Genomic DNA, 27138 nt, shown 5'->3' with positions numbered 1-27138 from the left:
AAAATCTCTTCCTAATTTTTCCTGCGAAACTAAAGAAATTGTGGATGGAATAGAACTGAGATGTAGTTGTTTAAAAATATAGACGGAAATTTAGTTTCATCCCTTTGCAATATTATAGTGAGAATCTTTTGCATAACTGGGCGGTGCAGTGATAGAGTTGCTGCTTTACAGCGCCAGTGACCCGGGTTCAATCCTGACTACGGGTGCTGTCTGTACGGGGTTGGACACACAATGCTGGAGTAACTCAGCAGGTCAGGCAGCATCTTAGGAGAGAAGGAATGGGTGACGTTTCGGGTCGAGACCCTTCTTCAGACTGAAGAAGGGTCTCGACCCGAAACGTCACCCATTCCTTCTCTCCTGAGATTCTGTCTGACCCGCTGAGTTACTCCAACATTTTGTGTCTACCTTCAATTTAAACCAGCATCTGCAGTTTTGTTCCTACACATCTGTATGGAGTTTGTACTCTGTGACCACATGGTTTCTCTCCAGGTGCTCCAGTTTCCACCCACACTCCAAAGACGTACAGGTTTGTAGGTTAATTGGCTTCTGTAAACTGCCACTAGTGTGTAGGATAATATGAGGTAATCACTGGTCGGGAAGGACTCGTTGGGCCGAAGGGCCTGTTTCCACGGTGTATCTCTAAAATCTAAACTATGCTGATTCTGCATCTCCCTTGCTACAGTGAATTATTTGTTATCTGCTCTGTACCCATCTTATGTAAAAACTAGATAGACACAAAAAGCTGGAGTAACAGTGGCTCAGGCAGCATCTCTGGAGAGAAGGAATGGATGACGTTTCGGGTTGAGACTCTTCTTCAGACTGGGCTAGGGATAAGGGAAACGAGAGATATAGACGGTGATGTGGAGAGATAAAGAACAATGAATGAAAGATATGCAAAAAAGTGAGGATGATAAAGGAAACAGGCCATTGTTAGCTGTTTGTAGGGTGACTTGGGTGGGGGAGGGCTAGAGAGAGAGGGAATGCCGGGGCTACCTGAAGTGAGAGAAATCAATATTCATACCACTGGGCTGTAAGCTGCCCAAGCAAAATATGTAGAAACTAACTTGGTTTCAAAATATTAGCCTGGAGCTTTGATTTCTGCATTGGCATTTCAGTGATAGCATTGTAATTGCCGTTTATTTGTAGAATGCCGTTGGAAATCAATGGAATTTTTTTTTTTTAATCCAGGCTTTCAGAACAGAAATTGCTCCCATGAAGGAGAATGTGAGCCACATGAATGATCTGGCTTCCCAGCTCACGCCACCTGATATCCAACTCTCCCCATACAGTTTAAACCAGCTGGAGGACATGAATACGCGGTGGAAACTCTTGCAGGTGGGTCCACAATATGCATGCCCAGCAGCATCTGCTCAATTACCCCCATGGTTTCTCAAAGTGCACCATTCTAGTGTTGATAGGAGAGAGCCATGTTTATCAGTAGAACCACAGACTGCCCCAGAAGGGACAAACAGAAGGAAACAAATGGCTGTGTAAAGACTCTGTGGAGAAAACTTGTCAAATCCATTTCTTGCTTTTGTCTCGTGAAAGGCTGAAATTTATGAAAATGTCCTGTTAATTCTTGAGCAATTTGTGCCAATGTGAAAGCATTTACACTGGAAGCAGCAAAAGTCTTTGTGTGTCTCAATGCTGAACAGTATGGTATTGGCATTTTATCAAAGATTGGAGTTTACAAATGCATGGAGTAGTTGTTTGCTTACCTTCAACGATATATTTATTTGTTCGTTTCTCTGCTGATGGAACATTTCAAGTGTTTGCAGATGACGACGCTCTCTAGGAATTGCCCCACCTGCAACACATCACCTGCATCTTTGATGTTTATCGAGTTCTCAAACACAATCACAATCACAATCATACTTTATTAGCCAAGTATGTCTTGCAACATACGAGGAACTTCATTTGCCATACAGTCATAACAATAAAAAGCAAGGGGACACACAAAATACATTTTAACATGAACATCCACCACTCCTCCACATTCTTCACTGTGATGGAAGGCGAGAAAAAGTTCAATCTCTCCCTTCTTTGTCCTCCCACGGTCGGGGGCCTCTCACCTTCCGGTGACGGGACGATCTTGACTCCCGTAGCCGGCGGTGGGCCTTCCTCGTCGGGGTGATCCATCTCCTGCATCACAGGGGGGGGGTCTCAGCTCTACCCCGGCGATCTACCCCGGGTCGGGACCAGTCGAACCTCATGCAGCTTTTGGAGCTCCCGAACGGTCTTTGTGCATGATCAGCCATAATCACGGTGAATGGCGGTGCTGGCCTGAAGGGCCGAATGGCCTACTCCTGCACCTAGTGTCTATTGTCTATTATCTTAACCCGAGACTGTGAGCTCTACGATGGTAAAGTCCACAGGCCATGGTTGGAGCGTCGATCCCAGGCAAGGGATCGTACGCTCTGATGTTAAGTCCATGGCCCCGCGGTGGGGCTCAAAGTCAGTCGCATGATATCCTCCAGCTCCACGATATTAGGCTGCAGAGCATTGAGCACAGAGCAGAGTCTTGTGGCTTTTATGATGGTAACACATCAAGTCTGTCTGCTGATGCTTTCAGCTGACCTGCCCATATTCACAGTAAGAATGGAGATTTAATAAGTAACAATCAGAGTGAGGGAGTTTTGGTCAAATTCCACGTTGCTTAATTCTGTGTGCATTAAAGCTAATTGCAGCCCCCAACAAGGTTAAGAAGAATTGGGGTTGCAGCAAACGGCCGGCAGCCGATGAAACTATTTTGAAGCAGACAGAAGCAAAAGAAGTGTGGCATCGGGTGCAGAGTGCCACTCCCCACCTCTGTAACAAAAAGCCTAACTAGCGGGGAATGTTAACTAGTGGGGAATCTAACAGCAGCTGGTCCGGCACCAGTGACAGCTCCGGCACCTAAACATTAGCACTGCAACACTGGTGGCAGCAGGACACAGCAAGCTCCCGCAATCAGTAACATGACAAGAATGAAGTAAACCTTCATCAGATGGATGAACAACACTTCAAAAGTATTTCAGTGGAATGACCTGGGACCTGTCTCTATTGATGTGAGAACTTCTCATTTAATTCATGGTCCAGAGAAAATCTGCCACTTTAGCATAGATATCTTATTGTTCTATGTTTGCAACCTACTGAGGCCTGAGCCTTTTGACTGGATAGCAACTCTTTGGAGAAGACCTAAATGGGCAATAATCCGACCTGAAATGTCACCTATCCTTTTTCTCCGGAAATGCTGCCTGGCCCACTGAGTTACCCCAGCGCTTTGTGTCTATCCTTGGCATAAACCAGCATCTGCAGTTCGTTGTATCTACATTAAAACTGCATTGCCAGCCTTTGTGGAGGCTGACTGAAACACCGTGGTAAATCAGTGGTTAAAAATGTCACTGGCATCTTCTTTCCTTCTGTGCAGCCTTCAGAAGGCATTTTGGTTCCCATTTGCCAGCGAGCATGGAGCTACGGTTGATATCTGATCACCATTTATAAATAAGCTGTTAGCACACTGATAAGCTTTGGGTAGGTGACAGTGGATGATTAATGGGGATAGATTTTAGGATACAGGACCATTTAAAACATTGAATGTCTCTGAAAGCTGAATTAAGCCATTGGATAAACCTGCAAGAATCAGAAACTGTGGCTTTGATCAATAAGAAATCTGTCAGCCTAACTTCGTCATTCCGGAGAAGTTTTGAGGTGACCTTGTGCCAGTGCGCCCTGAAGACTGCTGATTAATAAGTAAAAACACGAGGTAATAACAATAAAAACTGGTGTTTATCTGGCACTTTTGTACATTTCTCCGAAAAGCACATGCATGCTGATCCAATCACATGGCATAACTCACATCACAAACTCCAGGCAACCTTATGCAAGAAGATTTAATTTAGTTCTTTCGGTGGCTCAGCTGTAGAGTTGCTGCCTTACAACGGCAGAGACCCGGGTTTGATCCTGACTACAGATGCACGTTTGTACATAGTTTGTACGTTCTCCCCGCGACCTGCATGGGTTTTCCCCGGGAAAACATATGTTTCTATGTATTTTTACCTATGATAAGGCTAAGTTGAGAAGCCCTGCTTTCTCTTCCCACCGCTGGAATGTTAGATCCTCTCCGTTTACACTCCATGAGCTAATACGCAAACTTGTGAAGCATGGAAGTTGTTTTAATAGGTCTGTGACGATGAAATTAATCTCCAGTGTGGAAATAAAGAATCTTCGGTCTGCATTTTTCTAACATAAAAAACTGACTATCCCAGGCAGAAACCTGCTTCCTTCTACTCAAACACATGGAGCTAGCAGCAGTGAAAATCCACAACAGCCCCCTTCTCCCTGTCATGTTGCTGAACCTGCCATCCTTCAGAGATTCGTATTTATCCCAGGCTCTGCTCTCCATATTATAATATGGTCTATACCATCCCACGGCTCGACGGTCTGCTTTGACTTCTGGCACAGAGAAGCTTGAAATTTCAAATTCCCTTTCTTGTTTTCAGATGCCTCCATAGGCTTGCCAAGAAGGTGCCTGACCTCTCACCCCATCATCTTTGGAGAACCCTCCAATTCTACAGATTTGACAATACCACCCATATACATTCCCACCTCTCTGCCTCTACCTTAAAATGCCCTTTTATTCAACCGCTCGGTTGCTTGTATTACTTTTTGTACAACCTTTGTCTTATGTTCCCACGGAACAACTTGTGAAACCTGCAAACACATTTTGCTGTTGATTTCTTCTTTTTGCCCGTCTGCCTGATAACAATACTCAGTAAGTTTTTGGTATTTTATTTTTTCCTGAGCTGCTTTGCTCGTTATGGAAGGCGAGGTGGGTGCTGTGAATTGGCATTTAACTGTGCATTTTTGTGAATTCATGTTCAACACCGATCAATACAGTGGTCTGAAGAAGGGTCCCAACCCGAAATGTCACCTATCCATGTTCTCCAGAGATGCTGCCTGACCCGTTGAGTTACTCCAGCACTTTGTGTCCTTTTTTTGTAAACCAGCATCTGCAGTTCCTTGTTGCAGTGCAGTATTCTTGTATTCTTGGTGGGGCTTCTGCATGACATGGGTGTGAGCTTGTTCCTGACCCCACAACTCCTGAAGAAGAACTATTGTTCTCTCTGCGCCCTGCATCAATTACCTATTTCATTCCAGGAGAACATGGATTGCCGATGTTTTGGGTTGGGACCATATTTCAGACCATATTTGAAACGTCGCCTGTCCATGATCCCATAAAATGGTGCCTCACCCACTGAGTTACTCCAGCGCGCTGTTTCTTTTTTTATAATCCAGCATCTGCAGCTCCTTGTTTCTACTCGCAATCCAGTCTTAGTACCACAGTGGTGCAGCAGTAGAACTGTTGCCTCACAGCGCCACAGACCTGGTTCAATCCTGACTAAGAGAACTGTCTGTACAGAATTTGTGCATTCTCCATGGGTTTCCTCCCATATTCCAAAGGTGTGCCCGTTTGTCGGTTAATTGGCTTCTGTAAATTGTCCGTTGTGTGTAGGATAGAACTAGTGTACAGGGGATCATTGGTCAGCATGGATCAGTGGGCCGAAGGGCCTGCTTCCACACAGTGTCTCCAAACAACACTAAACTAGCCCCCGGTGTGGTTGTATGCGGTACACCAGATAGTGCCCATAATACTGTAGCTGATCTTTCTCATACTTTACCAGGGGATTATATGCTCTTATGCCCCTTCCTCTACAAGCAGAATATTCACTAGTTGTAGTGAAGATCACCACAGCTCACTCAAATGCAAGGAGACATTGCAACCCTGCCTCCTCCACCATCTGTATTCCACTTTGAACTGGGGGATATTTCCAGTTGGGATTTTTGAGTGGGATTGGTTGAGTTGATACAGTTTTATCCAATGGTTCAATGGTTCTTTATTGGCGCACATACCTAGATGGAGTGAAATTCTTGGTTTTGTATGCAATTAAGTAAAACCATTCTATACACAATCATAAATAAGTACAAAAGTGCACCGATATACAGAGTCGCCATATTTCCACTACCAACTTGTACGATTTATGTGTCAAGTTCATAAAGCACAGTCGTATCTTGGTCTATAAGGTTTGTTTTCCTGGCGAGGGCATTGGGTCGGTGTTGCAGGGTCGGCGTTGGGTCAGTGTTGCAGGGTCAGTGTTGCAGGGATCGGCGTTGGATCGGTGTTGCAGGGATCGGCCTGGCTTGATGACGCCATTGATATCCATCGCAGCACCTTGTTCAATCCATGCACTTGTGCGCCCTCTGCAGGCCTCCAGTAGCGCCCGATCCTCGCCATCTCTAGGTTGTGGCTGGGCCTCCATGGACACATTAAGTTTTAAACAACACTCAAATCTTTATTGGTCCTTTTGTGGAAAGGTTAAACACTAGATGGCGTAGGTTTAATATGAGAGAGGGAATGTTTCAAGGAGATACAGATCCTCCACCAACTTTCCGGCAAATGGTGGTCCGTCACCTCCTTTAATCTGGACAAAGTTATGAGACCGATAACGTGACACCTGGGCCGGGTGTTGCGGCCGATCTCGACCTCATCGGGACATCCGCGCCCGATCGGTGGGTCGAATTTTCCACCTGTGGACGGGTTCTGGAACTCCACCACGATTGGAGCCGGCAGATCCATTCTCAGAGCCAACTTCCGAGGCTAAATTTACGGTGTGGAATCTCGGCCCCTCGGTAGCCTTGGCGGACTGTTCTTCAACTCTTCACAGAGGCCGTGACCTCTGTTGGCCCGGAAAAACGGATAAGACAGAAAGGCTCTGGAACCAAGGATGCCAGAAAATTGGTGGTTCACCTGTACAATAACAACTTTTAAAAGACACTTGGATTGCTACATGGATAGGAAAGGTTTAGAGGGATATGGCCCAAACACGGGTAAGTGGGACTAGCGTAGATGGGATATGTTGGTCAGCATAGGCAAGTTGGTCTGGAGGGTCTGTTTCCATGCTGTATCACTCTTTGACTCTGTGAGATGTATGAGGCACATTGTTTTTACACAGAGTGGTGGGAGGTGGTCGAAGCACACACAATAGTGGCGCTCAACAGTCCTTTAGACAGGCGCATGAGCGGGTGGAAATAGAGGGCTACGAGCCATGTGAAGCCAGATGGGATTGGTTTGGTTTGGCATCTTGGTTGGCCTAGACATGGTGGGCCAAAGGACCTGTTCCTGTGGTTCTATGTTCAGCTTTAGTGGATCAGGGTTTGCCTGTCCCAATGCTGTTCAACGTGCCTTCCTTTTTTTCATATCTTTATATATCTATATCGCTGTACATCATTGTATATATCTCTCCTTTCCCTTTCCCCTGACTCTCAGTCTGAAGAAGGGCCTTGACCTGAAACGTCACCTATTCCTTTTCTCCAGAGATGCTGCCTGACCCTAGGGTTGCCAACTGTCCCATATTAGCCGGAACATCCCATATTTTGGGCTAAATTGGTTTGTTCCGTACGGGACCGCCCTTGTCCCGTGTTAGGCCCGGGGGGCGCTGTAGGCCCGCACGCTGTAGGCCCGCACGCTGTAGGTCCGGACAGTGTAGGTCCGGAGGCCCGGGCGGCCGCCATTGGTGGAGCGGGAGCACGTGGCCGCTGGGTGGGTGAGGTCATGTGGGCGCGGGGCGGTGACGTCACCCTGTCCCTTATTTGTGAGTGAGATAGTTGGCACCCCTACCTGACCCGCTGAGTTACTCCAGCTTTGTGTGTCTATCTTCCTGTTGCATTCGTTGGGCTGAGTACCGGGTGATCTAACCCACGTCAGATACCTGAACTGCTTGAATTTCCCTGTTCCACTGTTAAACCTTTCAGTTGCACACAAAGTTGCAACAAGCCAGTTGCTGGGTTTTTCACATCACGTGCCTCCTGTTGCCATGGCAACAAACGAGCACTAAACGGCACCAACCTTACTGTGCAGAAGTAGAACTCGTAGTTGTGAGAACTCGCAACTCTTTCTGGAATATATCCCAGGGGGAAAGTTAAGAGTTTACAGTACCAACCTTCAGCTTCCTGCCCCCAGCACTTTTGCTTGCACGCTTTATGCCTAAATTAATATCTGTCAATTAATATCCCAGCACACCGAACCAGAAGGCTAAATGGATGAATCAAGCTGTATTGTAGTAATATATTTAAGCAGAAACAAGACAAGCTGTAAATCCTTCAGTGTACAATTGGTCCTGAAAGAAGTCTTTTTTTTTCTAAAAATACGCTGCATTTTAAATACGCTGCATTTTCTGCAGTGTTGTATTTAGACAAAAAAATTACACAACTGGCCACCTGGCACTTTGGCACCAGAGGCAAAGAAATAGTATTTATTTTATGCATTTGCAGTACAAAACCAGTTGTGAAGTTGGGATTCTTAACTGGACTTTACCTCAATACGACCTTCAGTGAAGTGGAATTAATAATCTCCTTGGGGCATGTCCAAAAACATGACCTGCCATGTACCGAACTGTTCAAAAGAATGCAGTCAGGTCAGAAACCAAAGCTGGTGATGTTCACATTAAAGCTTCGGGAAACAAGAAATATAGACCTTTTTCTGCATTGTATCTTCACTACAGTAGAAATCTGTGCATTTCCCATTGAGAGTAGATTGAAAATGTTGCTGCAATGTCCCAGCACGATCAACAGAGGGCGTGTTTCATGGTCGAGATCACTGCTTTTGACCTGCATAGCTCCCTGAGGCAGTTTTTGTTCAGCTGGCTCTGAGATATTTCTGTTTCTCAGCATGTTTTAGATCTCAAATGCACAGGTAGAATCTTGCAAAGTATTCCGCTGGAGATACTTTTTACTCCTCCTCCCTGATCGCTGTACTCCTAAATTACTCTGTATCCGATGTGCCTTTTATATTAAAAGTCTTTATGTTCCTCTTCCAATCCTTCTGATGCACGTTTTGTAGTCCTGGACTAATCTAATCAGCAATTTCCCCCTTTATTTTTGTCACTCCACTCCTTTCCCTGATTTAAAGGCACTCTGTGTTGAAGCTGAGGCCTCACCCACATTAACCTGCTTCAGACAGCAGCGGTCTTCCACATCTCTGGTGAGTGTTCATTGATTGAAAGATACAGCATGGAAACAGGCCCTTTTCGACCTTCGATCATCCGTTCACAGTAGTTCGTTGTTATCCCACTTTCTCATCCACTCTTACACACTAGGGGCCAATTAACCTGCAAATCCACACGTGTCTTTGAGGTGTGGGAGGAAACCAGAGCACCTGGGGAAACCCACATGGCTCCAGTTAGAATATGCAAACTCCATACAGACAACAACCAAGGTGAGAATTGAACCTGGGTCTCTGGCGCTTTGAGGCAGCAGTTCTACCAGCTGTGCTGCTGTGCCGAGTGTTGTTGAGACTAATTCTAATCAGGCCTGATAAGTATGAGGCTCTGGAATGATATCTACTGTCCCGAGCTGGGAAAGCCATGTTTGCAAGAGTCTCCTCTATAATACAATGTGTCAAGCATTTGAGCTGGAAAATTAAAGAAGATCTCAGGAATTAAGTATGAGATTTAATGGTAGGGTTGTTTTGAGGATAGGATTTCAAATTGTCCTATAATCTAGTGACAGAACTCACATATTTTTCAAGGCAATATGATTTTGTTGACAGTTTCATAAATTGCACATGTCTGGATATATCTGGTAATTCCTCTAGTGCATTCAATTACAAAAATGGTGTGCCTTTTTTTCTTGTTGACATTTTTTCTCATTTTTTAATAAAAAGGCAGAACGGAACTTTAAATATCTACAATCAATGACCATAGATAAGTCACTGAGACAAAACATCAGTAAAGATAATGTATATATGAAGAATGTTGATCAATTTTGTTATATTTGGGCACCCATTTCCACTGAAGCAGCACTGAACCATCCTTCTGTTTAGTTTAGTTTAGTTTATTGTCAAGTGCACCAAGGTACAGTGAAAAGCTTTTGTTGAGGGCTAACCAGTCAGCGGAACAATGAATGATTACTATTGTAGACACAAAATGCTGGAGTAACTCAGCAAGTCAGGCAGCATCTCTGGAGAGAAGGAATGGGTGACATTTCGGGTCGAGACCCTTCTTCAGGCTGAGTTACTCCAGCATTTTGTGTCTACCTTCGATTTAAACCAGCATCTGCAGGGTTTTTTTCCTACAAATGATTACTATTGATCTATTCATAGTGTACAGATACTTGTGATACATCTGTGGTTTATGCAATATTCTTCGACCCATCACTTAAATTAGACATTTTAATTGGACATTAGACGCTTGAAAATATCTTTCCTATACAAATGTTTTGTGCCTTGCAAAAGTGAGAAGTGCTGAACGTGGCAATGACATATATTTTCACTTTTACTATCCAGTGTCCGTGTCAAATTTTCTGACTGCTGTATGTAACAGGGTCATTCATGTGTAGATTAAAACGCATGAATTTAATCAACAATGTGCTTGTGCCTTAACTACAGGAAAGCCACTTTACTGCACAATGTAACATTTCCAGTTTCATCCCAACTATTCTTTTATGTGCTTGATATTGTAACGCCATATCTTGCTAAATTATTCACTTTTTCTGGGCTGAAGTTATTTTGGAGCTGCCACCAAAAGTTGCTTTTCACAGAACTTGCCTGCTTGTACTTTGTTACGGAGTTGGTCCAGAGGTTGTTGGTCCAGAGGTTGTGCTTGTACTGTGTCATGAAGTTGGTCCAGAGGTTGTGCTTGTACTGTGTTACGGAGTTGGTCCAGAGGTTGTTGGTCCAGAGGTTGTGCTTGTACTGTGTCATGAAGTTGGTCCAGAGGTTGTGCTTGTACTGTGTTACGGAGTTGGTCCAGAGGTTGTTGGTCCAGAGGTTGTGCTTGTACTGTGTCATGGAGTTGGTCCAGAGGTTGTACTTGTGCTTTGTTATAGAGTTGGTCCAGAGGTTGTGCTTGTACTGTGTCATGGAGTTGGTCCAGAGGTGGTATATGTACTGTGTCATGGAGTTGGTCCAGAGGTTGTTGGTCCAGAGGTTGTGCTTGTACTGTGTCATGGAGTTGGTCCAGAGGTTGTGCTTGTACTGTGTCATGGAGTTGGTCCAGAGGTTGTATATGTACTGTGTCATGGAGTTGGTCCAGAGGTTGTGCTTGTACTGTGTCATGGAGTTGGTCCAGAGGTTGTATATGTACTGTGTCATGGAGTTGGTCCAGAGGTTGTTGGTCCAGAGGTTGTGCTTGTACTGTGTTACGGAGTTGGTCCAGAGGCTGTACTTGTGCTTTGTTATAGAGTTGGTCCAGAGGTTGTGCTTGTACTGTGTCATGGAGTTGGTCCAGAGGTTGTGCTTGTGCTTTGTTATAGAGTTGGTCCAGAGGTTGTGCTTGTACTGTGTCATGGAGTTGGTCCAGAGGTTGTGCTTGTACTGTGTTACGGAGTTGGTCCAGAGGTTGTGCTTGTGCTTTGTTATAGAGTTGGTCCAGAGGTTGTACTTGTACTTTGTTATGGAGTTGGTCCAGCGGTTTCACTCATTCTGCTCCAATTCCTGCATGCACCGATAAAGATGCCAAGCTGTAATACTTCACTGGATGTCTTGGCATTCAAACTTTTACATCGAAAAACTGTTCTTTTTTGTGACTATAAATTGCCTTTGTGGGTGGGTGACAAGAAATTTGAGGGTAGGAAGAGAAATCATGGGCAATGTGAGAGAAAATAGTTTGCATGGAATGGAAGGGACTGATGGAGTGACTCCGAGAGCCAGCACAGACTTGATGGACTGAATGGACTGTTTCAGTGTCATAAGAAAATATGGTATTTGAAATATGATCTGAATTGTCATTTATTAAAGAGAGTCACAAAATTCTACCTCTCAATGCATGGAGATGAGTTTCATGAAATGCCTGGTATTAATGTTTGGCGTATACCCCTAATCCCCCAATCTGAATCCAATCCAATTGGTGAGTCTGAAAAAGGGTCCTGACCTGAGACGTCGCCTATCCATGTCCTCCATAGATGCTGTCTGATCCGCTGAGTTACTCCAGAACTTTGTGTTCTACACAAGATTCCAGCATCTGCTGTTTCTTGTGTCTCCATATCCTCAAATGCTACATTCCTAAACAAGCGGAAATAGATTCTTTCTCTTGACCCTATGAGTACGATGCAATATCTTGAAAACGTCATTCGAATCATGTTTTGTGTCCTAAAGGATGTAATTGTGATTTTTATGATCTCTCCTTGCAATGTAGCTCTTGGTTTCAGGTGTGAGCTAAAATGGAAGTTTACATTCTCCTCAGTATCTCCTTCCCGAGACCTGGTGCCTGAACTGCTCTCAGTACTTGAGAAGTTCAGCGGATCAGGCAGCATCTTTGGTCAACATGGATAGATGATGTTTCAAGTCGGGACCCGACCCGAAACATCACCTATCCATGTTGTCCAGAGATACTTCCTGACCTGCTGAGCTACTCCAGCACTTTGTGTCTTTTTGTGTTAGCCAGCATCTGCAGTTCCATATTTCTACATTCTCTGTACTTCTTGTGTGGTCTAAAACAAGCAACATGTAGTTGCAGAATAACTTTTACCCGAAAGGAGGAGTTTGAAGGAGCATCCCGAGCTTAAACGTCATCTGTCTATTCTCTTCCCTGATGCTTCCTGACCCGCTGAGTTCCTCCACACTTTGTTTGTTCATATCTTTTACCCCCTTGTCTTCAGTTCTCCTGACATATAGATAAGCATTTTGTTTGCCTTGTAGCTTTTTTCCTCCACCTGTCCATGAATACCAATAATAAATAAATAAATACGAAAGGAGAGACAAGGCAGTTGCTGAAGTTGTGATCCCAGCTTGTGGCATCCTCTGCCATTCCCCTCCACCGATGCTGCCTGGCCCACTTGAGTTCCACCATCAGTTTGTCTTGTGCGCTAAACCAATATTAATGCTGATGTTTTGTCGATCAGTGAGCAAGAGCCTTCATGTTCTGCACCTCCAGTACTTGCTTTTCACCATTAAGCGAGCACTTTGATCTATTATTTTAAACTTCAAAGCAGGTGATGTCATACTTAACTACAGCAATTTACCTTTGCCAACATTTGCCATCTGCTTAGACAGCTTAGTCCATTAATTAAATGCTTATATCTGCACCGCCAGTGTTTGTATTATCAACAAACTTGGAAGCACAGCTTGCCGTCCAGCACCCAGGTCCATAATAACAAGGTTAATAAGCTGTGAGGTCCCAACACAGTTCTGTGTGGAAGATCAGGCATCCGATCCTGTCTATTTGAGAAATTACCTATAATCCCAAGAGAGACACAAACAGCTGGAGTAACTCAGCAAGTCAAACAGCATCTCTGGAGAAATAACTGAACTGAAGAATGGTCTCAACCCGAAACATCACCTATTCCTTTTCTCCAGAGAAGCTGTCTGACCCACTGAGTTGCTCCCGCATTTGTGTCTATCTTTAGTTTAAACCAGCATCTGCAATTCCTTCCTACCTGTGATCACTATTCTTTGTACCCTGATGCCTCGACAATATCTTCACTAGGTCAATAACTGGCTTTCAATTCACGAGCCTCAGCATATGTTCCTATCAATGAGTCAGATGTCTTCTGGAAACCCACGAATATTCCTTTTTCATTACTTTTTAAAAAACATTTAGTTTCATGAGGCATTACCTACCCTGTTCAGCTCTTGGTCATAAATTGAACATTTTCACTGTTCTTTCACTCTATTTTTAATTATACACTAGTAATTTAACCACAGATGTTGAGTGAAGTGGTGTATAATTCAACAATTTCCCTCTCTTAACATTTGTTTGAATAACAGTAGCATTGCAATTTTTTCCAATTGTTTCAGGAGACTAGCATTAAGGACGCAGAAGAGTAATGTAGAGGCCATTCAGCTCAGAATGTTTGTGCCAAGCTTGAGGCCAAGTTAAACTAATCTCCTCCAACTGCATGTGATCCATAACCCTCCATTCCCTACATATCCCTATGTCTATCTGAAAGTGCAGGAAGGAACTACAGATGCTGGTTTACACCAAAGATAGCCACAGAAAGTGGTACGGTAGAAAGGAATAGGTGACTTTTTGGGTGGAGACCCTTTGCACCTGGTGCTCATCTATGGGGTTATGGTCCAGGGGTAATTTGAAGGAGGTGTCTAAGAGTTGGCGCCTGACCTCAGCCAGGTAGAGGTCAGCTTGCCAGACTAACATGGAAGGGTCTCGACCCGAAACGTCACCTATTCCTTTCCTCCAGAGATGCTGCCTGACCCGCTGAGTTACTCCATCTTTTTATCTCTATCTTCTGCCTCACTGAAAGCTTTTTAAATCTTCTTTTACATTCCTCCTACATGAGCAAATAGAGAGATGATGTAACAAATGCAGCACGGTGGCGCAGCGGTAGCTGTTCCCTCACAGCGCCAGTAACCCGGGTTCCATCCTGACTAGGGGTGCTGTCTGTACGGGGTTTGTACGCTCTCCCCGCGACCTGCTGGGTTTTCTCTGCTTTTCTCCCACACGTACAGGTTTGTAGGTTAATTGGCTTGGAATAATTGTAAACTGTCCCTAGTGTGTGTAGGACAGTGCTCATGCACAGGGATCGCTGATCGGTGTGGGCCGAAGGGCCTGTTTCAGTTCTGTATCTCTAAACTAAACTAAATATGCCATTTTTCTCTGAGTTACGAAAAAGCCAGCATTGAAGATCTGGTTAGACATAGACATAAACTATTTCCAGGTTCTGCACACTTCTAGTGTTGCTGTTGTAGGATTGCTGCTGCATTTCCTTAGCTTTAGCTGGCAGTCCAGAGCATCAGTTTTATTCACACATAGTTTCTGCACCAGGAGAACAAGGTCTGAGCTTTGGTATTCATTTAATGTCCTGTTGAAACCCATCAAAGCAGACAAAACACCACCACAGTCTTACTCTGAATTAGTATTTTTTGACATGAAAGTTTTTTGAATACCTGTCTTAGGAATGTCCTAAAACAAAATATGAAAACAAAAGGAAGATGTGACGCACTGATCTCTGAGATTAATATCTGGAATTAAAACCGAAGTTAGAAGAAGTGATTTATTTTTCCATTCAAATTTAAATCACTTTCTTCTCATCACTTTTGTCCTGAATTCTTGTTAGAATATGGACAGTGAACAGTCACAGTTAAAGCCACAGACTTCTTTATTAAAGGAGGGTGAAGGAAAGGAATGGAAATAGAGGATAGACACAAAAAGCTGGAGTAACTCAGCAGGTCAGACAGCATCTTTGGAGAAAAGGACGTTTCAGGTCAAGATCCTTCTCACTGTGAGATAATGGCGTGGTGCTCATCTGTGGGGTCATGGTCCAAGGGTAAGTAGGAGAAGGTGTCCAAGAGTTGGCGCCAGTCCTCAGCTCGGTAGAGGTCAGCTCGCCAGACTAACATGGAAGGGTCTCGACCCGAAACATCACCTATTCCTTTTCTCCAGACAGAGATGCTGTCTGACCCGTTGAGTTACTCCAGCTTTTTGTGTCTCTCTTCGGTTTAAACCAGCATCTACAGTTCTTTCTTACACAAAAGGATAGAAATGTTCTCACTCACCACTCAGATACGATTGCTGTTTACAAATCAGATTAGAAAAATGCATTTGCGTTTAAATTATCACATCATTGTTCCCGAAATATTTCAACCCCCTCTGCGTAAATTAAATAGCTTTGACCTGCTCTGCAGACAAATGTTGCAGCACTGTTTGTACATCAAGATCCCGCAAAGAAGGACAACACTATCTGTTTATCTCTGTTTGAGACCTGCACAAATGAATGTTGATCAGATCCAAGGCCCTGTGTCTGGTCCTTGAACAGTGTTGTGTGGGAACTTGAACGTTCACTGTTGAAGGTAGACAGAGCCTTGAATGGACGCTTCATCGGAAGGATAACACAAACACTAAAACTGCTGTGCTGGAGTGCCAGATATATTAGATAATCAGGTTTTGGCATGAGCTGGAACTTCTCTGCTCATTTCCTTATCTATCCCAGCTCTGCTGAGGCTAATTGGAGCAATCTCATAACTATGCTTGGTAAACCCCGGGCATTATGGCATGTACCATCAAATCTGGAGAATTTAGACAGTGAAAAGGCAATTATTACAGTTTATTGATGCTGTGTGGTGGTTTTGTGGAGTTTGCATTACGACCAAGTTCTAATACAGCAGTGGATTAACAGGGGATTTGTATCTGTTAATGAAACAATACATTTTATCCACCAGTGTTTCTCAAGGGTAGGATTGTGCAATGGCTTCTATTTTTTTATGAGTTAAAAGTCATATGGTTGCATATCTATCAAGAGCTTGCAGTTAATAGCTTTTGGAAATGTCTCCAGCTCATTGTTTGCTTGGCAAAATTCCTATCAGCATATTAAGTAATTTAACTTGCCTTGAACCACCTAGTTCTCTGGTACGATGTCATTTCAAGATGGAACTATGACCGTTGAACACATTAACAAACATCTTTTCCTCTTGGTATCCAACAGTTCTTCCAATCCATGAAATTTATGTTGGATTGTAGCCTGGTGGTGAACCTGTGGAATTCATTGTCACAGACGGCAGTGGAGGCCAAGTTAATGGGTGCTTTTAAAGCGGAGATTGATAGGTTCTTGATTAGTAAGGGTGTCAAAGGTTACCGGGAGAGGGCAGGGGAATGGGGTTGAGAGAGAAAAAGGAATGTGGAGAGATTTAGAACAATGGGATTAATGTGCGGTTCGTGTGGCTGGGTGGTTGATGACTATGGACATAGGTCTGAAGAGTACATTTCCAGGTTGTATCGTCACTATATAACTTCATGAGAATATAATCGTAAAATCTGACATTCATGCACCCAAGGAGACATTGGGACTAAAGCCGCAATCTGAGAGAGAAATTTCAAGAAGCATTTTACTGGACTGCAGAGCTGCCACAAACAGATCTCTAAAGCTTACAATCGTTGCAGCTTGAAGACACAGTGGTCTAATATCAGTAATGCACAGCAGGTCAGAATTGAAGAAATTTGGAGAGTTATTCTTCCTGTCTTTTTAAGGATGCAGTGGAGAAACTTGCATTTAAAGGCAAGAAGAAATAATTTGGCCTCTGCAGTCTCTAATATTACATTCAAGTGCTACCTACGTGCACTCAGATAGACATAAAGTGCTGGAGTAACTCAGCAGGCCAGGCAGCATCTCTGGTGAAAAGGAACAGGTGACGTATCGGATCGGAAACCTTCATTCTGACCTGAAACAGCACCTGTTCCTTTTCTCCAGAGATGCTGCCTGACCTGCTGAGTTAATTTGTGTTTACCTTCGGTATAAACCAGCATCTGCTATTCCTTCCAACAAAATGTACTCAGATAGATATATGTAAAGAAATTTCTCTCATGCCTGACCCAATATATCCACGACATTTCCTGCAATTACTTGTGTGGGTTTATTTCCTGTGGCCCCTCCTGTGAGAAGCATGGAAAACTAATCTTAATTTCTATTATCATGGAATGTCACAAGGATTATTGCTGCTTGGGCCAGCTGCTTTTCCAACATCAGATGTGAATGATGCAAACATTCACCCTGCTTCATCAGGTCATTTGCAGCTCCAGGGGTCGGGCCCGGATCGAATCCAACAGCCTACAGCTTGACTGATTTGCTTAACATCCAGCTAATACACAAACTCCAATTTCAATCAATCTCAAAATTGCTTTTTGTTTTCCTCTTCTAAAAGATTTTAATTCCAAGTCCCCACTGTGCCACCAGTATCATTGAAACTTTGATTATGTAGCTATGCATCTACATAAATTGACTTTAGATTCCAGACTATCCTATCAAATATTTATTCATGGTTAGATTAATGGATGGCTCTAATTTGCTCCTCGTGTATAGATAAATGACAGAATTAATGTGGGGATGGGAACACAGGCAGAATAAACTGGGTTAGGTTTGTATGAGCAGAAATGGAATGGGTGCTTGATGGTTGAAAAGACTTGTTAGATGTAAGACATGCTTCTGTCCTGTATCTCCTCCCTCTGGCTCCATCATGGTCCTTTCACAATATTGGATATATATCCCATTTTACAGTTGCAGTTTAGTTTATTGTCACGTGGACCGAGGTACAGTGAAAAGCTTTTGTTGCATGCAGACCAGTCAGCAGAAAGATGATACATGATTACAATCAAGCCATTTACAGTGTACAGATACGTGATAAGGGAATAGCGTTTAGTGCCAGGTAAAGCCAGTAAAGTCCGATCAAGGATAGTCCGAGGGTCACCAAGGAGGTAGATTGTAGTTCAGCACGGCTCTCTGGTTGTGTAGGATGATTCAGCTTGTTAAGAGATGTGAAATAGTTAGTCTGTGCTGAAAGGCAACCAACCTATCTGGTCTTGCCAATGAATGCAAAGCACTGTTCAATTAATCACTTGCACTGGCAAGAGTGGGTTTGACATAAAAACATATAAAGGGATGATAACGATATTTGGCATGGCATCATTTGGTGCAGCTATTTGGCATGGCATCATTTGGTGCAGCTATTTGGCATGGCATCATTTGGTGCAGCTATTTGGCATGGCATCATTTGGTGCAGCTATTTGGCATGGCATCATTTGGTGCAGCTATTTGGCATGGCATCATTTGGTGCAGCTATTTGGCATGGCATCATTTGGTGCAGCTATTTGGCATGGTATCATTTGGTGCAGCTATTTGGCATGGCATCATTTGGTGCAGCTATTTGGCATGGCATCATTTGGTGCAGCTATTTGGCATGGCATCATTTGGTGCAGCTATTTGGCATGGCATCATTTGGTGCAGCTATTTGGCATGGCATCATTTGGTGCAGCTATTTGGCATGGCATCATTTGGTGCAGCTATTTGGCATGGCATCATTTGGTGCAGCTATTTGGCATGGTATCATTTGGTGCAGCTATTTGGCATGGCATCATTTGGTGCAGCTATTTGGCATGGCATCATTTGGTGCAGCTATTTGGCATGGCATCATTTGGTGCAGCTATTTGGCATGGTATCATTTGGTGCAGCTATTTGGCATGGAACTTTTTTTTCCATTTCTCACTTTAAGGCCCAAAATGCAGACTGCATTGAATTAACCTGGGATAGTGGATAATGAATAGAATTAATTATGTGGAGCATTGTTTGTTGAAGTAGAAAGGATTAAAAGGAGATGTGATTGGGGAATTGTTTATGGCGGGGATGTTTTTGATTAATTAAATAGCAAAGAACTATTTCAATTGGTTGTAGAGTTTTTTACTATGAGATAGATGTACAATGAAGAGGGAGAGCTGAAGATTTTAATCTCTATTTAGTGTTCTTAACACATGTCCTGCTTTAAAAGATCATGAAGGAAGGAAATAGATTGTATAGCAGCTTTGTTAAGGAGATCTGATTAAGAATTGCTCACACAAAGCTGTTTCAGGATACAACATAAATAAAGTGGTGAATGGCTTCCTCCTCTGTTGTCATATCCTGACCTAGGTCTTTGTTGAATCTCTAAGTTCTTGATTGTAGTACAAAGACTTAAAGCATGCTGTACACCAGTAGGGACCAATAAGCATTAACGTTCCCCAACATTAAATTCTGCCAAGTAAACCAGCTTGGCTCCTCTCTGTCCTTTCAATGGAAAATATTAGTATAGGCATTAGATTATTATTGGCTTCAGCTTTGTAGTGCGAATGGCTAATGTAGAATAGCAGATTGAGAACAAAATATTAAAATAAATATTGTATTGGTTTATTATTGTCACGTCAACTAAGATAGATTGAAAAGCTTTTGTTTGGGTGCTATCCAATTAAATTAGATAGTACTATACATGAGTACAATCAACCCATGCACAAGTACAACAGGTAGAACACAGAGAAAAATACCAGAGCGAAGAATATAGTTTGCAGCAGTGTGGCATCACGGTTCCAGAGAAGAATGTGACAGGCCATAAAGAAAGCCATATACATGGGATTTTATTACCCTATTCCTCATAAAGGTGGTCCAGTTATCTTTTCATATCCTCTAGTTTCGCTCTCCCCTACCTCTCAGTCTGAAGAAGGTTCTCGACCCAAAACGTCACCTATTCCTTTTCTCCAGAGAACCTGCTGGGCCTGCTGAGTTACTCCATCATTTTGTATCTATCTTCAGTGTAAACCAGCATCTGCAGTTCCTTCCTACACTTTTTGTGTGCTCCATTGTGAAATCTCCTCAAGGTATGCCTTCTTTGAATAAATTCTCCTCCTCTGTACCTTTTCATATTAATAGTTTCTCTCTCCTGACTCTGTCTGAAGAAGGGTCTCGTTCCGAAACATCACCTATTCCTTTTCTCCAGAGATGCTGCCTGACCTGCTGAGTTACTGAAGCATTTTGTGTCTCTCTTCAGTGTAAGCCAGCATCTGCATATACATAACTAATTCCATTTCATTAACATCATATATTTATTTTCAAATTCTCCATAGATGATGGCTGACTTGTGAGTATTTCCAATATTTTTTGTTTTTATTCGATGCCTTACAGGCTTGTGAATAATTCTTTCACTAAGGCCAGCTTTGACCAAAGTTATGAATTTGTGTAATAGTCATCATTTTGTTTTGGAAGCCACAACGAATTAGATGTGCAGGACTGAGTTTGTTATTTAATCAGACATTTCTTCCAGAGAACAATGAATTTGTGAACACATTAAGGCCAGAACTAATGCAGTTGCAATACAGATTTTCTGCTGAAATGTAATTACAGAAATGTTCTGGGTTCCTTTAGATTCCTTTAACATAACCAAGTTCCTCTGAATGCCCAATACAAAATAAATTTTACTTAAAGTCTGTATAATGCTATTTTGCTCAGTGCATTTCCAACTCCATCCAATCTTTGATGGATGTTTCTTTTTTTGTGTGTTTTTGGGGTTGTGTAATTTTAATGCCTATTTAATGCTTTTATTGTTGGACTGTGGGTGACTGAATTTTGTCCAATATTGGATGACAAATAAAGCTATCTTGAATCTTGAATCTCTTGGTACCAATATGGACTGGACTATCAAGAGAAATAAATGAAATATAATTGTGAATTGTGGTTTTAATCTTTAAGATTGTTTACCATTTGAAGCCAGTTGAATATGTATGGTGTAACTCTGTTACTGAGCACCAGTGTACAATAGTTTAGATGAATTCAGTCACCCATTAAACCTTTCCCTCAATTTTCATTTACGTGTAACTAATTGGACATGAATGATGAAAGGCTAAACTGATTTCCTTCATTTCCACTATTATCCCAAGTCAAAATTACCCCCTCAGTTTCAGGAAAATTACAGGAAAATTGGATTAAAAACATAGCACTAAATGTGCCAAAATAGTTAAACAGCTGCCCACAGTTCTCAGCATTTGGTGCTCTTAGAACAAGGAACAGTACAACATGGGAAGATGTCCTTTGGCCCACAATGTCTGTGCTGAACATTATACCAATACCATCTCTTATCTGCCTGGATACCATAATCCCGATCCCTCCATTCCCTGTATATCCACATGCTTGTACAAACGCCTCTCAAATAATGGTATTGTATCTGCCTCCACCACCTTTCAGGCACTCGCCACCTTCTGTATAAAAAAGAAGCTTGCCCCACACATCTCCTTTAAACGTAGCCCCTCTCACCATAAAGCCATGCTCTCTGGAAGGTTTCCTTGAAAATGACACCAATTTCCTTCACCCTCGAGAAGATGGAACTACAAAATAAAAAGATGCAGGTTCAGATGAGAAAAATTGATGCAAATGGGAAGAATAGACGGATTTAAGATAATTAAGATAATGAGAAAATGAACAAAAATGTGTACCTTAAAAGTAAAATTCTCAATGCAGGGCTGGCTAGTGACAGAAGTGCAAATGAATATAACCTGAAAACATGAAAGTGATGTGGCAGGTATTACAATGAGAAATTGCTACGTACACACCACCATCAATGAACAGTGATGGGCGGCACAGCGGCGCAGAGGTAGAGTTGCTGCCTTACAGCACCAGAGACCTACGTTCGGTCCTGACCACAGGTGCTGTCTGTACAGAGTTTGCACGTTCTCCCATTGACAGCGAAGGTTTTCCTCAGGTGTTCCGGTTTCCTCTCACATTTAAAAGACATGCAGGTTTGTAGGTTAATTGGCTTGTGTAAATTGTCACTAGTGTGCAGGATGGTGATTGCTGGTCAATGTTTTCACATTGTATTTCTAAACTAAACTGGACTAATCAATATACATTTGGTTGGGAAGGGTCAAGCTTTCCAATATTATTTTGTCCATTTACTTCCCACCACCCATCCCCCCCTTACCCAACTCTTCTCTTCCAACTGGTGTCAATACTCAGTTCTTCAGCATCACCTCAAGAAGCACCAGAACTCAGTGCCTTCAAATGAAGAGATGAATATGTGTTCATAGACCAAAAAGCTGGAGTAACTGGGACAGGCAGCATCTCCGGAGAGAAGGAATGGGTGACTTTTCGGGTCTACTCCAGCTTTTTGTATCTATCTTCGGTTTAAACCAGCATCTGCAGATGAATACGTTTTTTCTCAATTATTTAATTGTATGTCATTGATGAGATAAAGTAAACATTAATACCCGAACATTTAATTGAAGAATTGTCAGTTAGACAATAGACAATAGACAATAGACAATAGACAATAGACAATAGGTGCAGGAGTAGGCCATTCAGCCCTTCGAGCCAGCACCGCCATTCAATGCGATCATGGCTGATCACTCTCAATCAGTACCCCGTTCCTGCCTTCTCCCCATACCCCCTCACTCCGCTATCCTTAAGAGCTCTATCCAGCTCTCTCTTGGAAGCATCCAACGAACTGGCCTCCACTGCCTTCTGAGGCAGAGAATTCCACACCTTCACCACTCTCTGACTGAAAAGGTTCTTCCTCATCTCCGTTCTCAATGGCCTACCCCTTATTCTTAAACTGTGGCCCCTTGTTCTGGACTCCCCCAACATTGGGAACATGTTTCCTGCCTCTAATGTGTCCAATCCCCTAATTATCTTGTATGTTTCAATAAGATCCCCCCTCATCCTTCTAAATTCCAGTGTATACAAGCCTAATTGCTCCAGCCTTTCAACATACGACAGTCCCGCCATTCCGGGAATTAACCTAGTGAACCTACGCTGCACGCCCTCAATAGCAAGAGCCCTCAAATTTGGAGACCAAAACTGCACACAGTACTCCAGTTACATTGAAACATTGAAAATAGGTGCAGCAGGAAGCCATTCGGCCCCTCAAGCCAGCACCGCCATTCATTGTGATCATGGTTGATCATCCACAATCAGTAACCTGTGCCTGCATTCTCCCCATAATCCCTTGATTCCACTTGCCCCTGGAGCTCTATCTAGTTGAAGCCTGAGCTCAGCTGAATAGATGTACATTGGGTGGGGTATTGAGGCAGATGGACAAGGAAAGCTTTAATCTTTTGCCTGTGTTGTGTGAACTGACATCGGTTCAGCTGACTGAGAAGCCACAGACGATGATCTCAGTGTGCCAAATAAGAACCAAATCTGGACAAATTCCTGAATTTGGTCTTTTTCTCAGTTCCCCTCATTGAAGATGCACATGTGCGGACATGAGATGTAAGAGCATCCTGATCGCTGTTAACGTTTCCTGGTTGCATTCATTCTCTGAACTGACAACACAGCCAGGGGTTTAAGTTAGTTAACCCACCTCACGGCACAGATCAGCGCACAGAGCAGTAAAAGATATGCGTGCCCAGGAGGGGGGCAAGAATGCTTTCTAACTGCCTGTTTCGGGGCGGCACGGTGGTGCAGCAGTAGAGTTGCTGCCTTACGGTGCCAGAGACCCGGGTTCCATCCTGACTACAGGTGCTGTATGTATGGAGTTTGTACGTTCTCCCTGTGACCGTTTTCTACCCTCTGTTCTCAATGAGTACGTCCAATTTGGAAATGCCCACCTATTTGCCTGTTGATGTTGATATCAATTCGTTACAAATTGTACCCAGATCCCAGGGAATGAGGAGAGAAAAGGAAGTCAGCTTGTGAATCGTGCATTTAAGTTATGTTACAATGGTTTGCTGTGTGAGATCCTTTCAGAATGTCAGTGTGCCAAAGGTTTAATTTGCAAGTTGCTGCTTGATAGGCATGAATGCCAAGTAATGAAAGAGTTGAAAGTATGCTGTGTGCTTTGTATGGACCAGTCGTAGGTGTGTAGCAGGTTAACAATGTGAATGCTTAGACAGTGCCGGCTACTGTTACCATGGTAACTTTCTTGAGGTATGCTATTTTCTCATTCTTTTATGGTTTGGTCCAATGAATGCTACATTTTCATCTAAAGTATAAAACGGACAACTCTTTCAGATCACACATAAAACAGTGTCTCCACTGGTGCCATCCACCATTCAAACACTTTATGTCTCATTTGGCCACTTCTTTTGACTCCGTAATGCTGTTGTCATCTCGCTCCTTGACATACAATCCAAACAATTTTTCCCAGCCATACCCGCCAAATTGGTCATCGACCTTAAACTACTCACCCTTACTGTACAAACCAATTTAAAGGCACTGCTTGTAACTTATTAACCATGCAGCCTGTTTCAGACAGGTCAGTAAATCCTCCTATAAATTTGCACCCAGTTAATCCTCCATGTTTGTGAAATCAGCCTTTTGTCTGGATAATTAGATTCGTCAGAAGCATTAAAATTGAGCTGCAAGCAGGAGCTGGAAGGGAGAAACGTGTAATCGAAACTGGTTGTAAATAGATGCACTGCCATTTAATCCTTAGCACCTGAGTTTAATTTAATAAATCAACCTTTTGGGTGAATATGCTCAGTGGCTTCAAGCTGTTGGTGAGGATCCTTGGCTCTGAGGTGAAATTTAAGGGACTTAAACATTATTTGTATGGAGGAAAATATGTAAGAGCAAAGCCAGTCAGTGGGTGGCATAGTGGCGCAGCTGGTAGAGCTGCTTCCTCACGGCGCCAGAGACCCCGTGTTTGATCCTGGCCCCGGGTGCCATCTGTGTGGAGTTTGCACATTCTCTCAATGACTGCATGGTTTTCCTCCTCTGACTTCCTCTGACTTCCTCCCATATCTCAAAGACCCGCAGGTTTGTAGGTTAATTGGACTCTGTACATTGTCATTCCTGTGTGAGAAAGTAGGATAACATAGAACTAGTGTAAATGGTCATTGTGGACTCGGTGGTGTCAAGAGCCTGTTTCCATGCTTTAATTTTCAATCAATCAATCAATCAAGAAACATTATTTATACAGAGGAAAGTATGTAAAATCAAAGCCACCCAATATTAGTCCTGGAATTGTTTTTTCTTTTACTATTAGAAACATAGAAACAAAGAAAATAGGTGTAGTAGACCATTTGTCCCTTCGAGCCAGCACTGCCATTCAATATGATCAGGGCTGATCATCCGAAATCAATACCCCGTTCCTGCTTTCTCCCCATATCCCTTGATTCCGTTAGCCCTAAGAGCTATATCTAACTCTCTCTTGAAAACATCCAGTGAATTGGCCTCCACTGCCTTCAGTAGTAGAGAATTCCGCAGATTCACGGCTCTGGGTGAAAATGTTTATCCTCATCTCAGTCCTACCCCTTATTCTTAAACTGTGACTCCTGGTTCTGGACTCCCCCAACATCGGGAACATTTTTCCTGCATCTAGCCTGTCCAATCTCTTAAGAATTTTATATGTTTCTTTAAGATCCTCTCTCATACTTCTAAATTCCAGTGAATACAACCCCAGTCGATCCATAATTTCATCACATGACAGTCCCGCCATCCCGGGAATTGAAAGACTTGCTGCACCAATCAAAATATTAGTTCTCTGTACTATGCTGCTTCCCTTTAGTTGTCTGCTGTCATCAGTAAAATGTCTTTCTTCCAAGATGATGTTGTAATTTCCAAGAGGATGCCTGTTTCATGGTGTGGGCAAGAACTGCAGATGCTGGTTTAAGCTGAAGATAGACACAAAAAGCTGGAGTAATTCAGCGGGACAGGCAGGATCTCTGGAGAGAAGGAATGGGTGATGTTTCAGGTCGAGACTAAAGGTCGGGTCTGAAGAAGGGTCTCGACCTAAAATGTCACCAATTCCTTCTCTCCAGAGAAGTTGCTTGTCCCGCTGAGTTACTCCAGCTTTTTGTGTCTATCTCCTGTTTCATGGTGACTGTTCAGCCTAGGGTTGCCAACTGTCCCGTATTAGCCGGGACATCCCGTATTTTGGGCTAAATTAGTTTGTCCCGTACGGGACCGCCCTTGTCCCGTATTAGTAGGGTTGCCATCTTCCTCACTCCCAAATAAGGGACAAAGGGTGACGTCACTGCCCTGCGCCCCACATGACCTCACCCAGCCAGTGGCCACGTGCTCCCGCTCCACCAATGGCGGCCGCCCGGGCCGGGAGGCGGGTTGCTGCGCAACCTCCATTCGGCGGCGCCCGGGCCTACTGACCTAGACTGTCCGGACCTACAGCTTCGGGGCCTGCAGCGTCGGGGCCTGCAGTGTCGGGGCCTACAGTGTCGGGGCCTACAGCGTCCGGGCATACAGCGTCCGGGCCTACAGCGTCGGGGTCTGCAACGTCGGGGTCTGCAACGTCGGGGCCTGCAGTGTCGGGGCCTACAGTGTCGGGGCCTACAGCGTCCGGGCCCCAGGCCTAATACGGTATACGGCATAATAGACATTGCAATGGGCATTTCCTGAATGAGGTAATTCCATTAGCTGAGTGTACTTGTGAATGCGAAACAAAGAAGCTTGCTGTGGCATGTCACGTGTGATAATAAAGTATCATTCATTCAGGAGTTGAATCAGACAATAAATGACAAGGTGCTGAGTGATGTGAGGGAAAACTGTATCCTAGAACTTTCAAGGCCACAAATCCTTGAAGGCCACAGGACAGGTCAATAAGCTGGTTGAAGAGGCAAGTGAGATTCTTTATTAGCTGAGGCATGGAAAACGTAAAGCTGGGAGGTTATGAAAGAACACTATACTGTACTGTGCTTCATTGCATGCACTTCCGGTCGCCACATTTAAGAGAGGTATGAGTCAACTAGCAATTTGCAAAGCTGATTGAGAAAGATGTTGATAGGACTGGAAAATTGACTTACTTTGCCTGAAACAGGAGAAACTGAGGAGAGACCTAACTACACTTTATAAAGTGATGGAAGGGCCTGTTTCCTTGCTCCAGCAAAGGAAGGGCAATAAGCAGGGAAACATACTGGTACATTGGTCAACACTGAGTTCCCAAGGACTCGAGCAGGATTTGAATTGGTA

The 27138-nt window shown here is 43.5% G+C and overlaps 1 protein-coding gene across 9 annotated transcripts in view; it reads left to right on the top strand.

Moving 5' to 3' along the window:
* dmd (dystrophin) overlaps positions 1–27138 on the top strand; it is a 1595363-nt gene that overhangs the window by 1387791 nt on the left and 180434 nt on the right. For 8 of the 9 annotated variants that reach the window (XM_078408877.1, XM_078408870.1, XM_078408876.1 and 5 more), the window contains one exon: positions 1189–1335. The exons of the other annotated variant lie outside the window; for it this stretch is intronic. In XM_078408877.1, the coding sequence (XP_078265003.1) occupies positions 1189–1335 (147 nt within the window). The remainder of the gene's footprint in view (positions 1–1188; positions 1336–27138) is intronic. 9 annotated transcript variants of the gene reach the window in all.

This window comes from Rhinoraja longicauda, chromosome 12, assembly GCF_053455715.1.
Source record: "Rhinoraja longicauda isolate Sanriku21f chromosome 12, sRhiLon1.1, whole genome shotgun sequence".
Taxonomy (NCBI): domain Eukaryota; kingdom Metazoa; phylum Chordata; class Chondrichthyes; order Rajiformes; family Arhynchobatidae; genus Rhinoraja; species Rhinoraja longicauda.
This window is presented reverse-complemented; position numbering and strand designations above follow the sequence as displayed.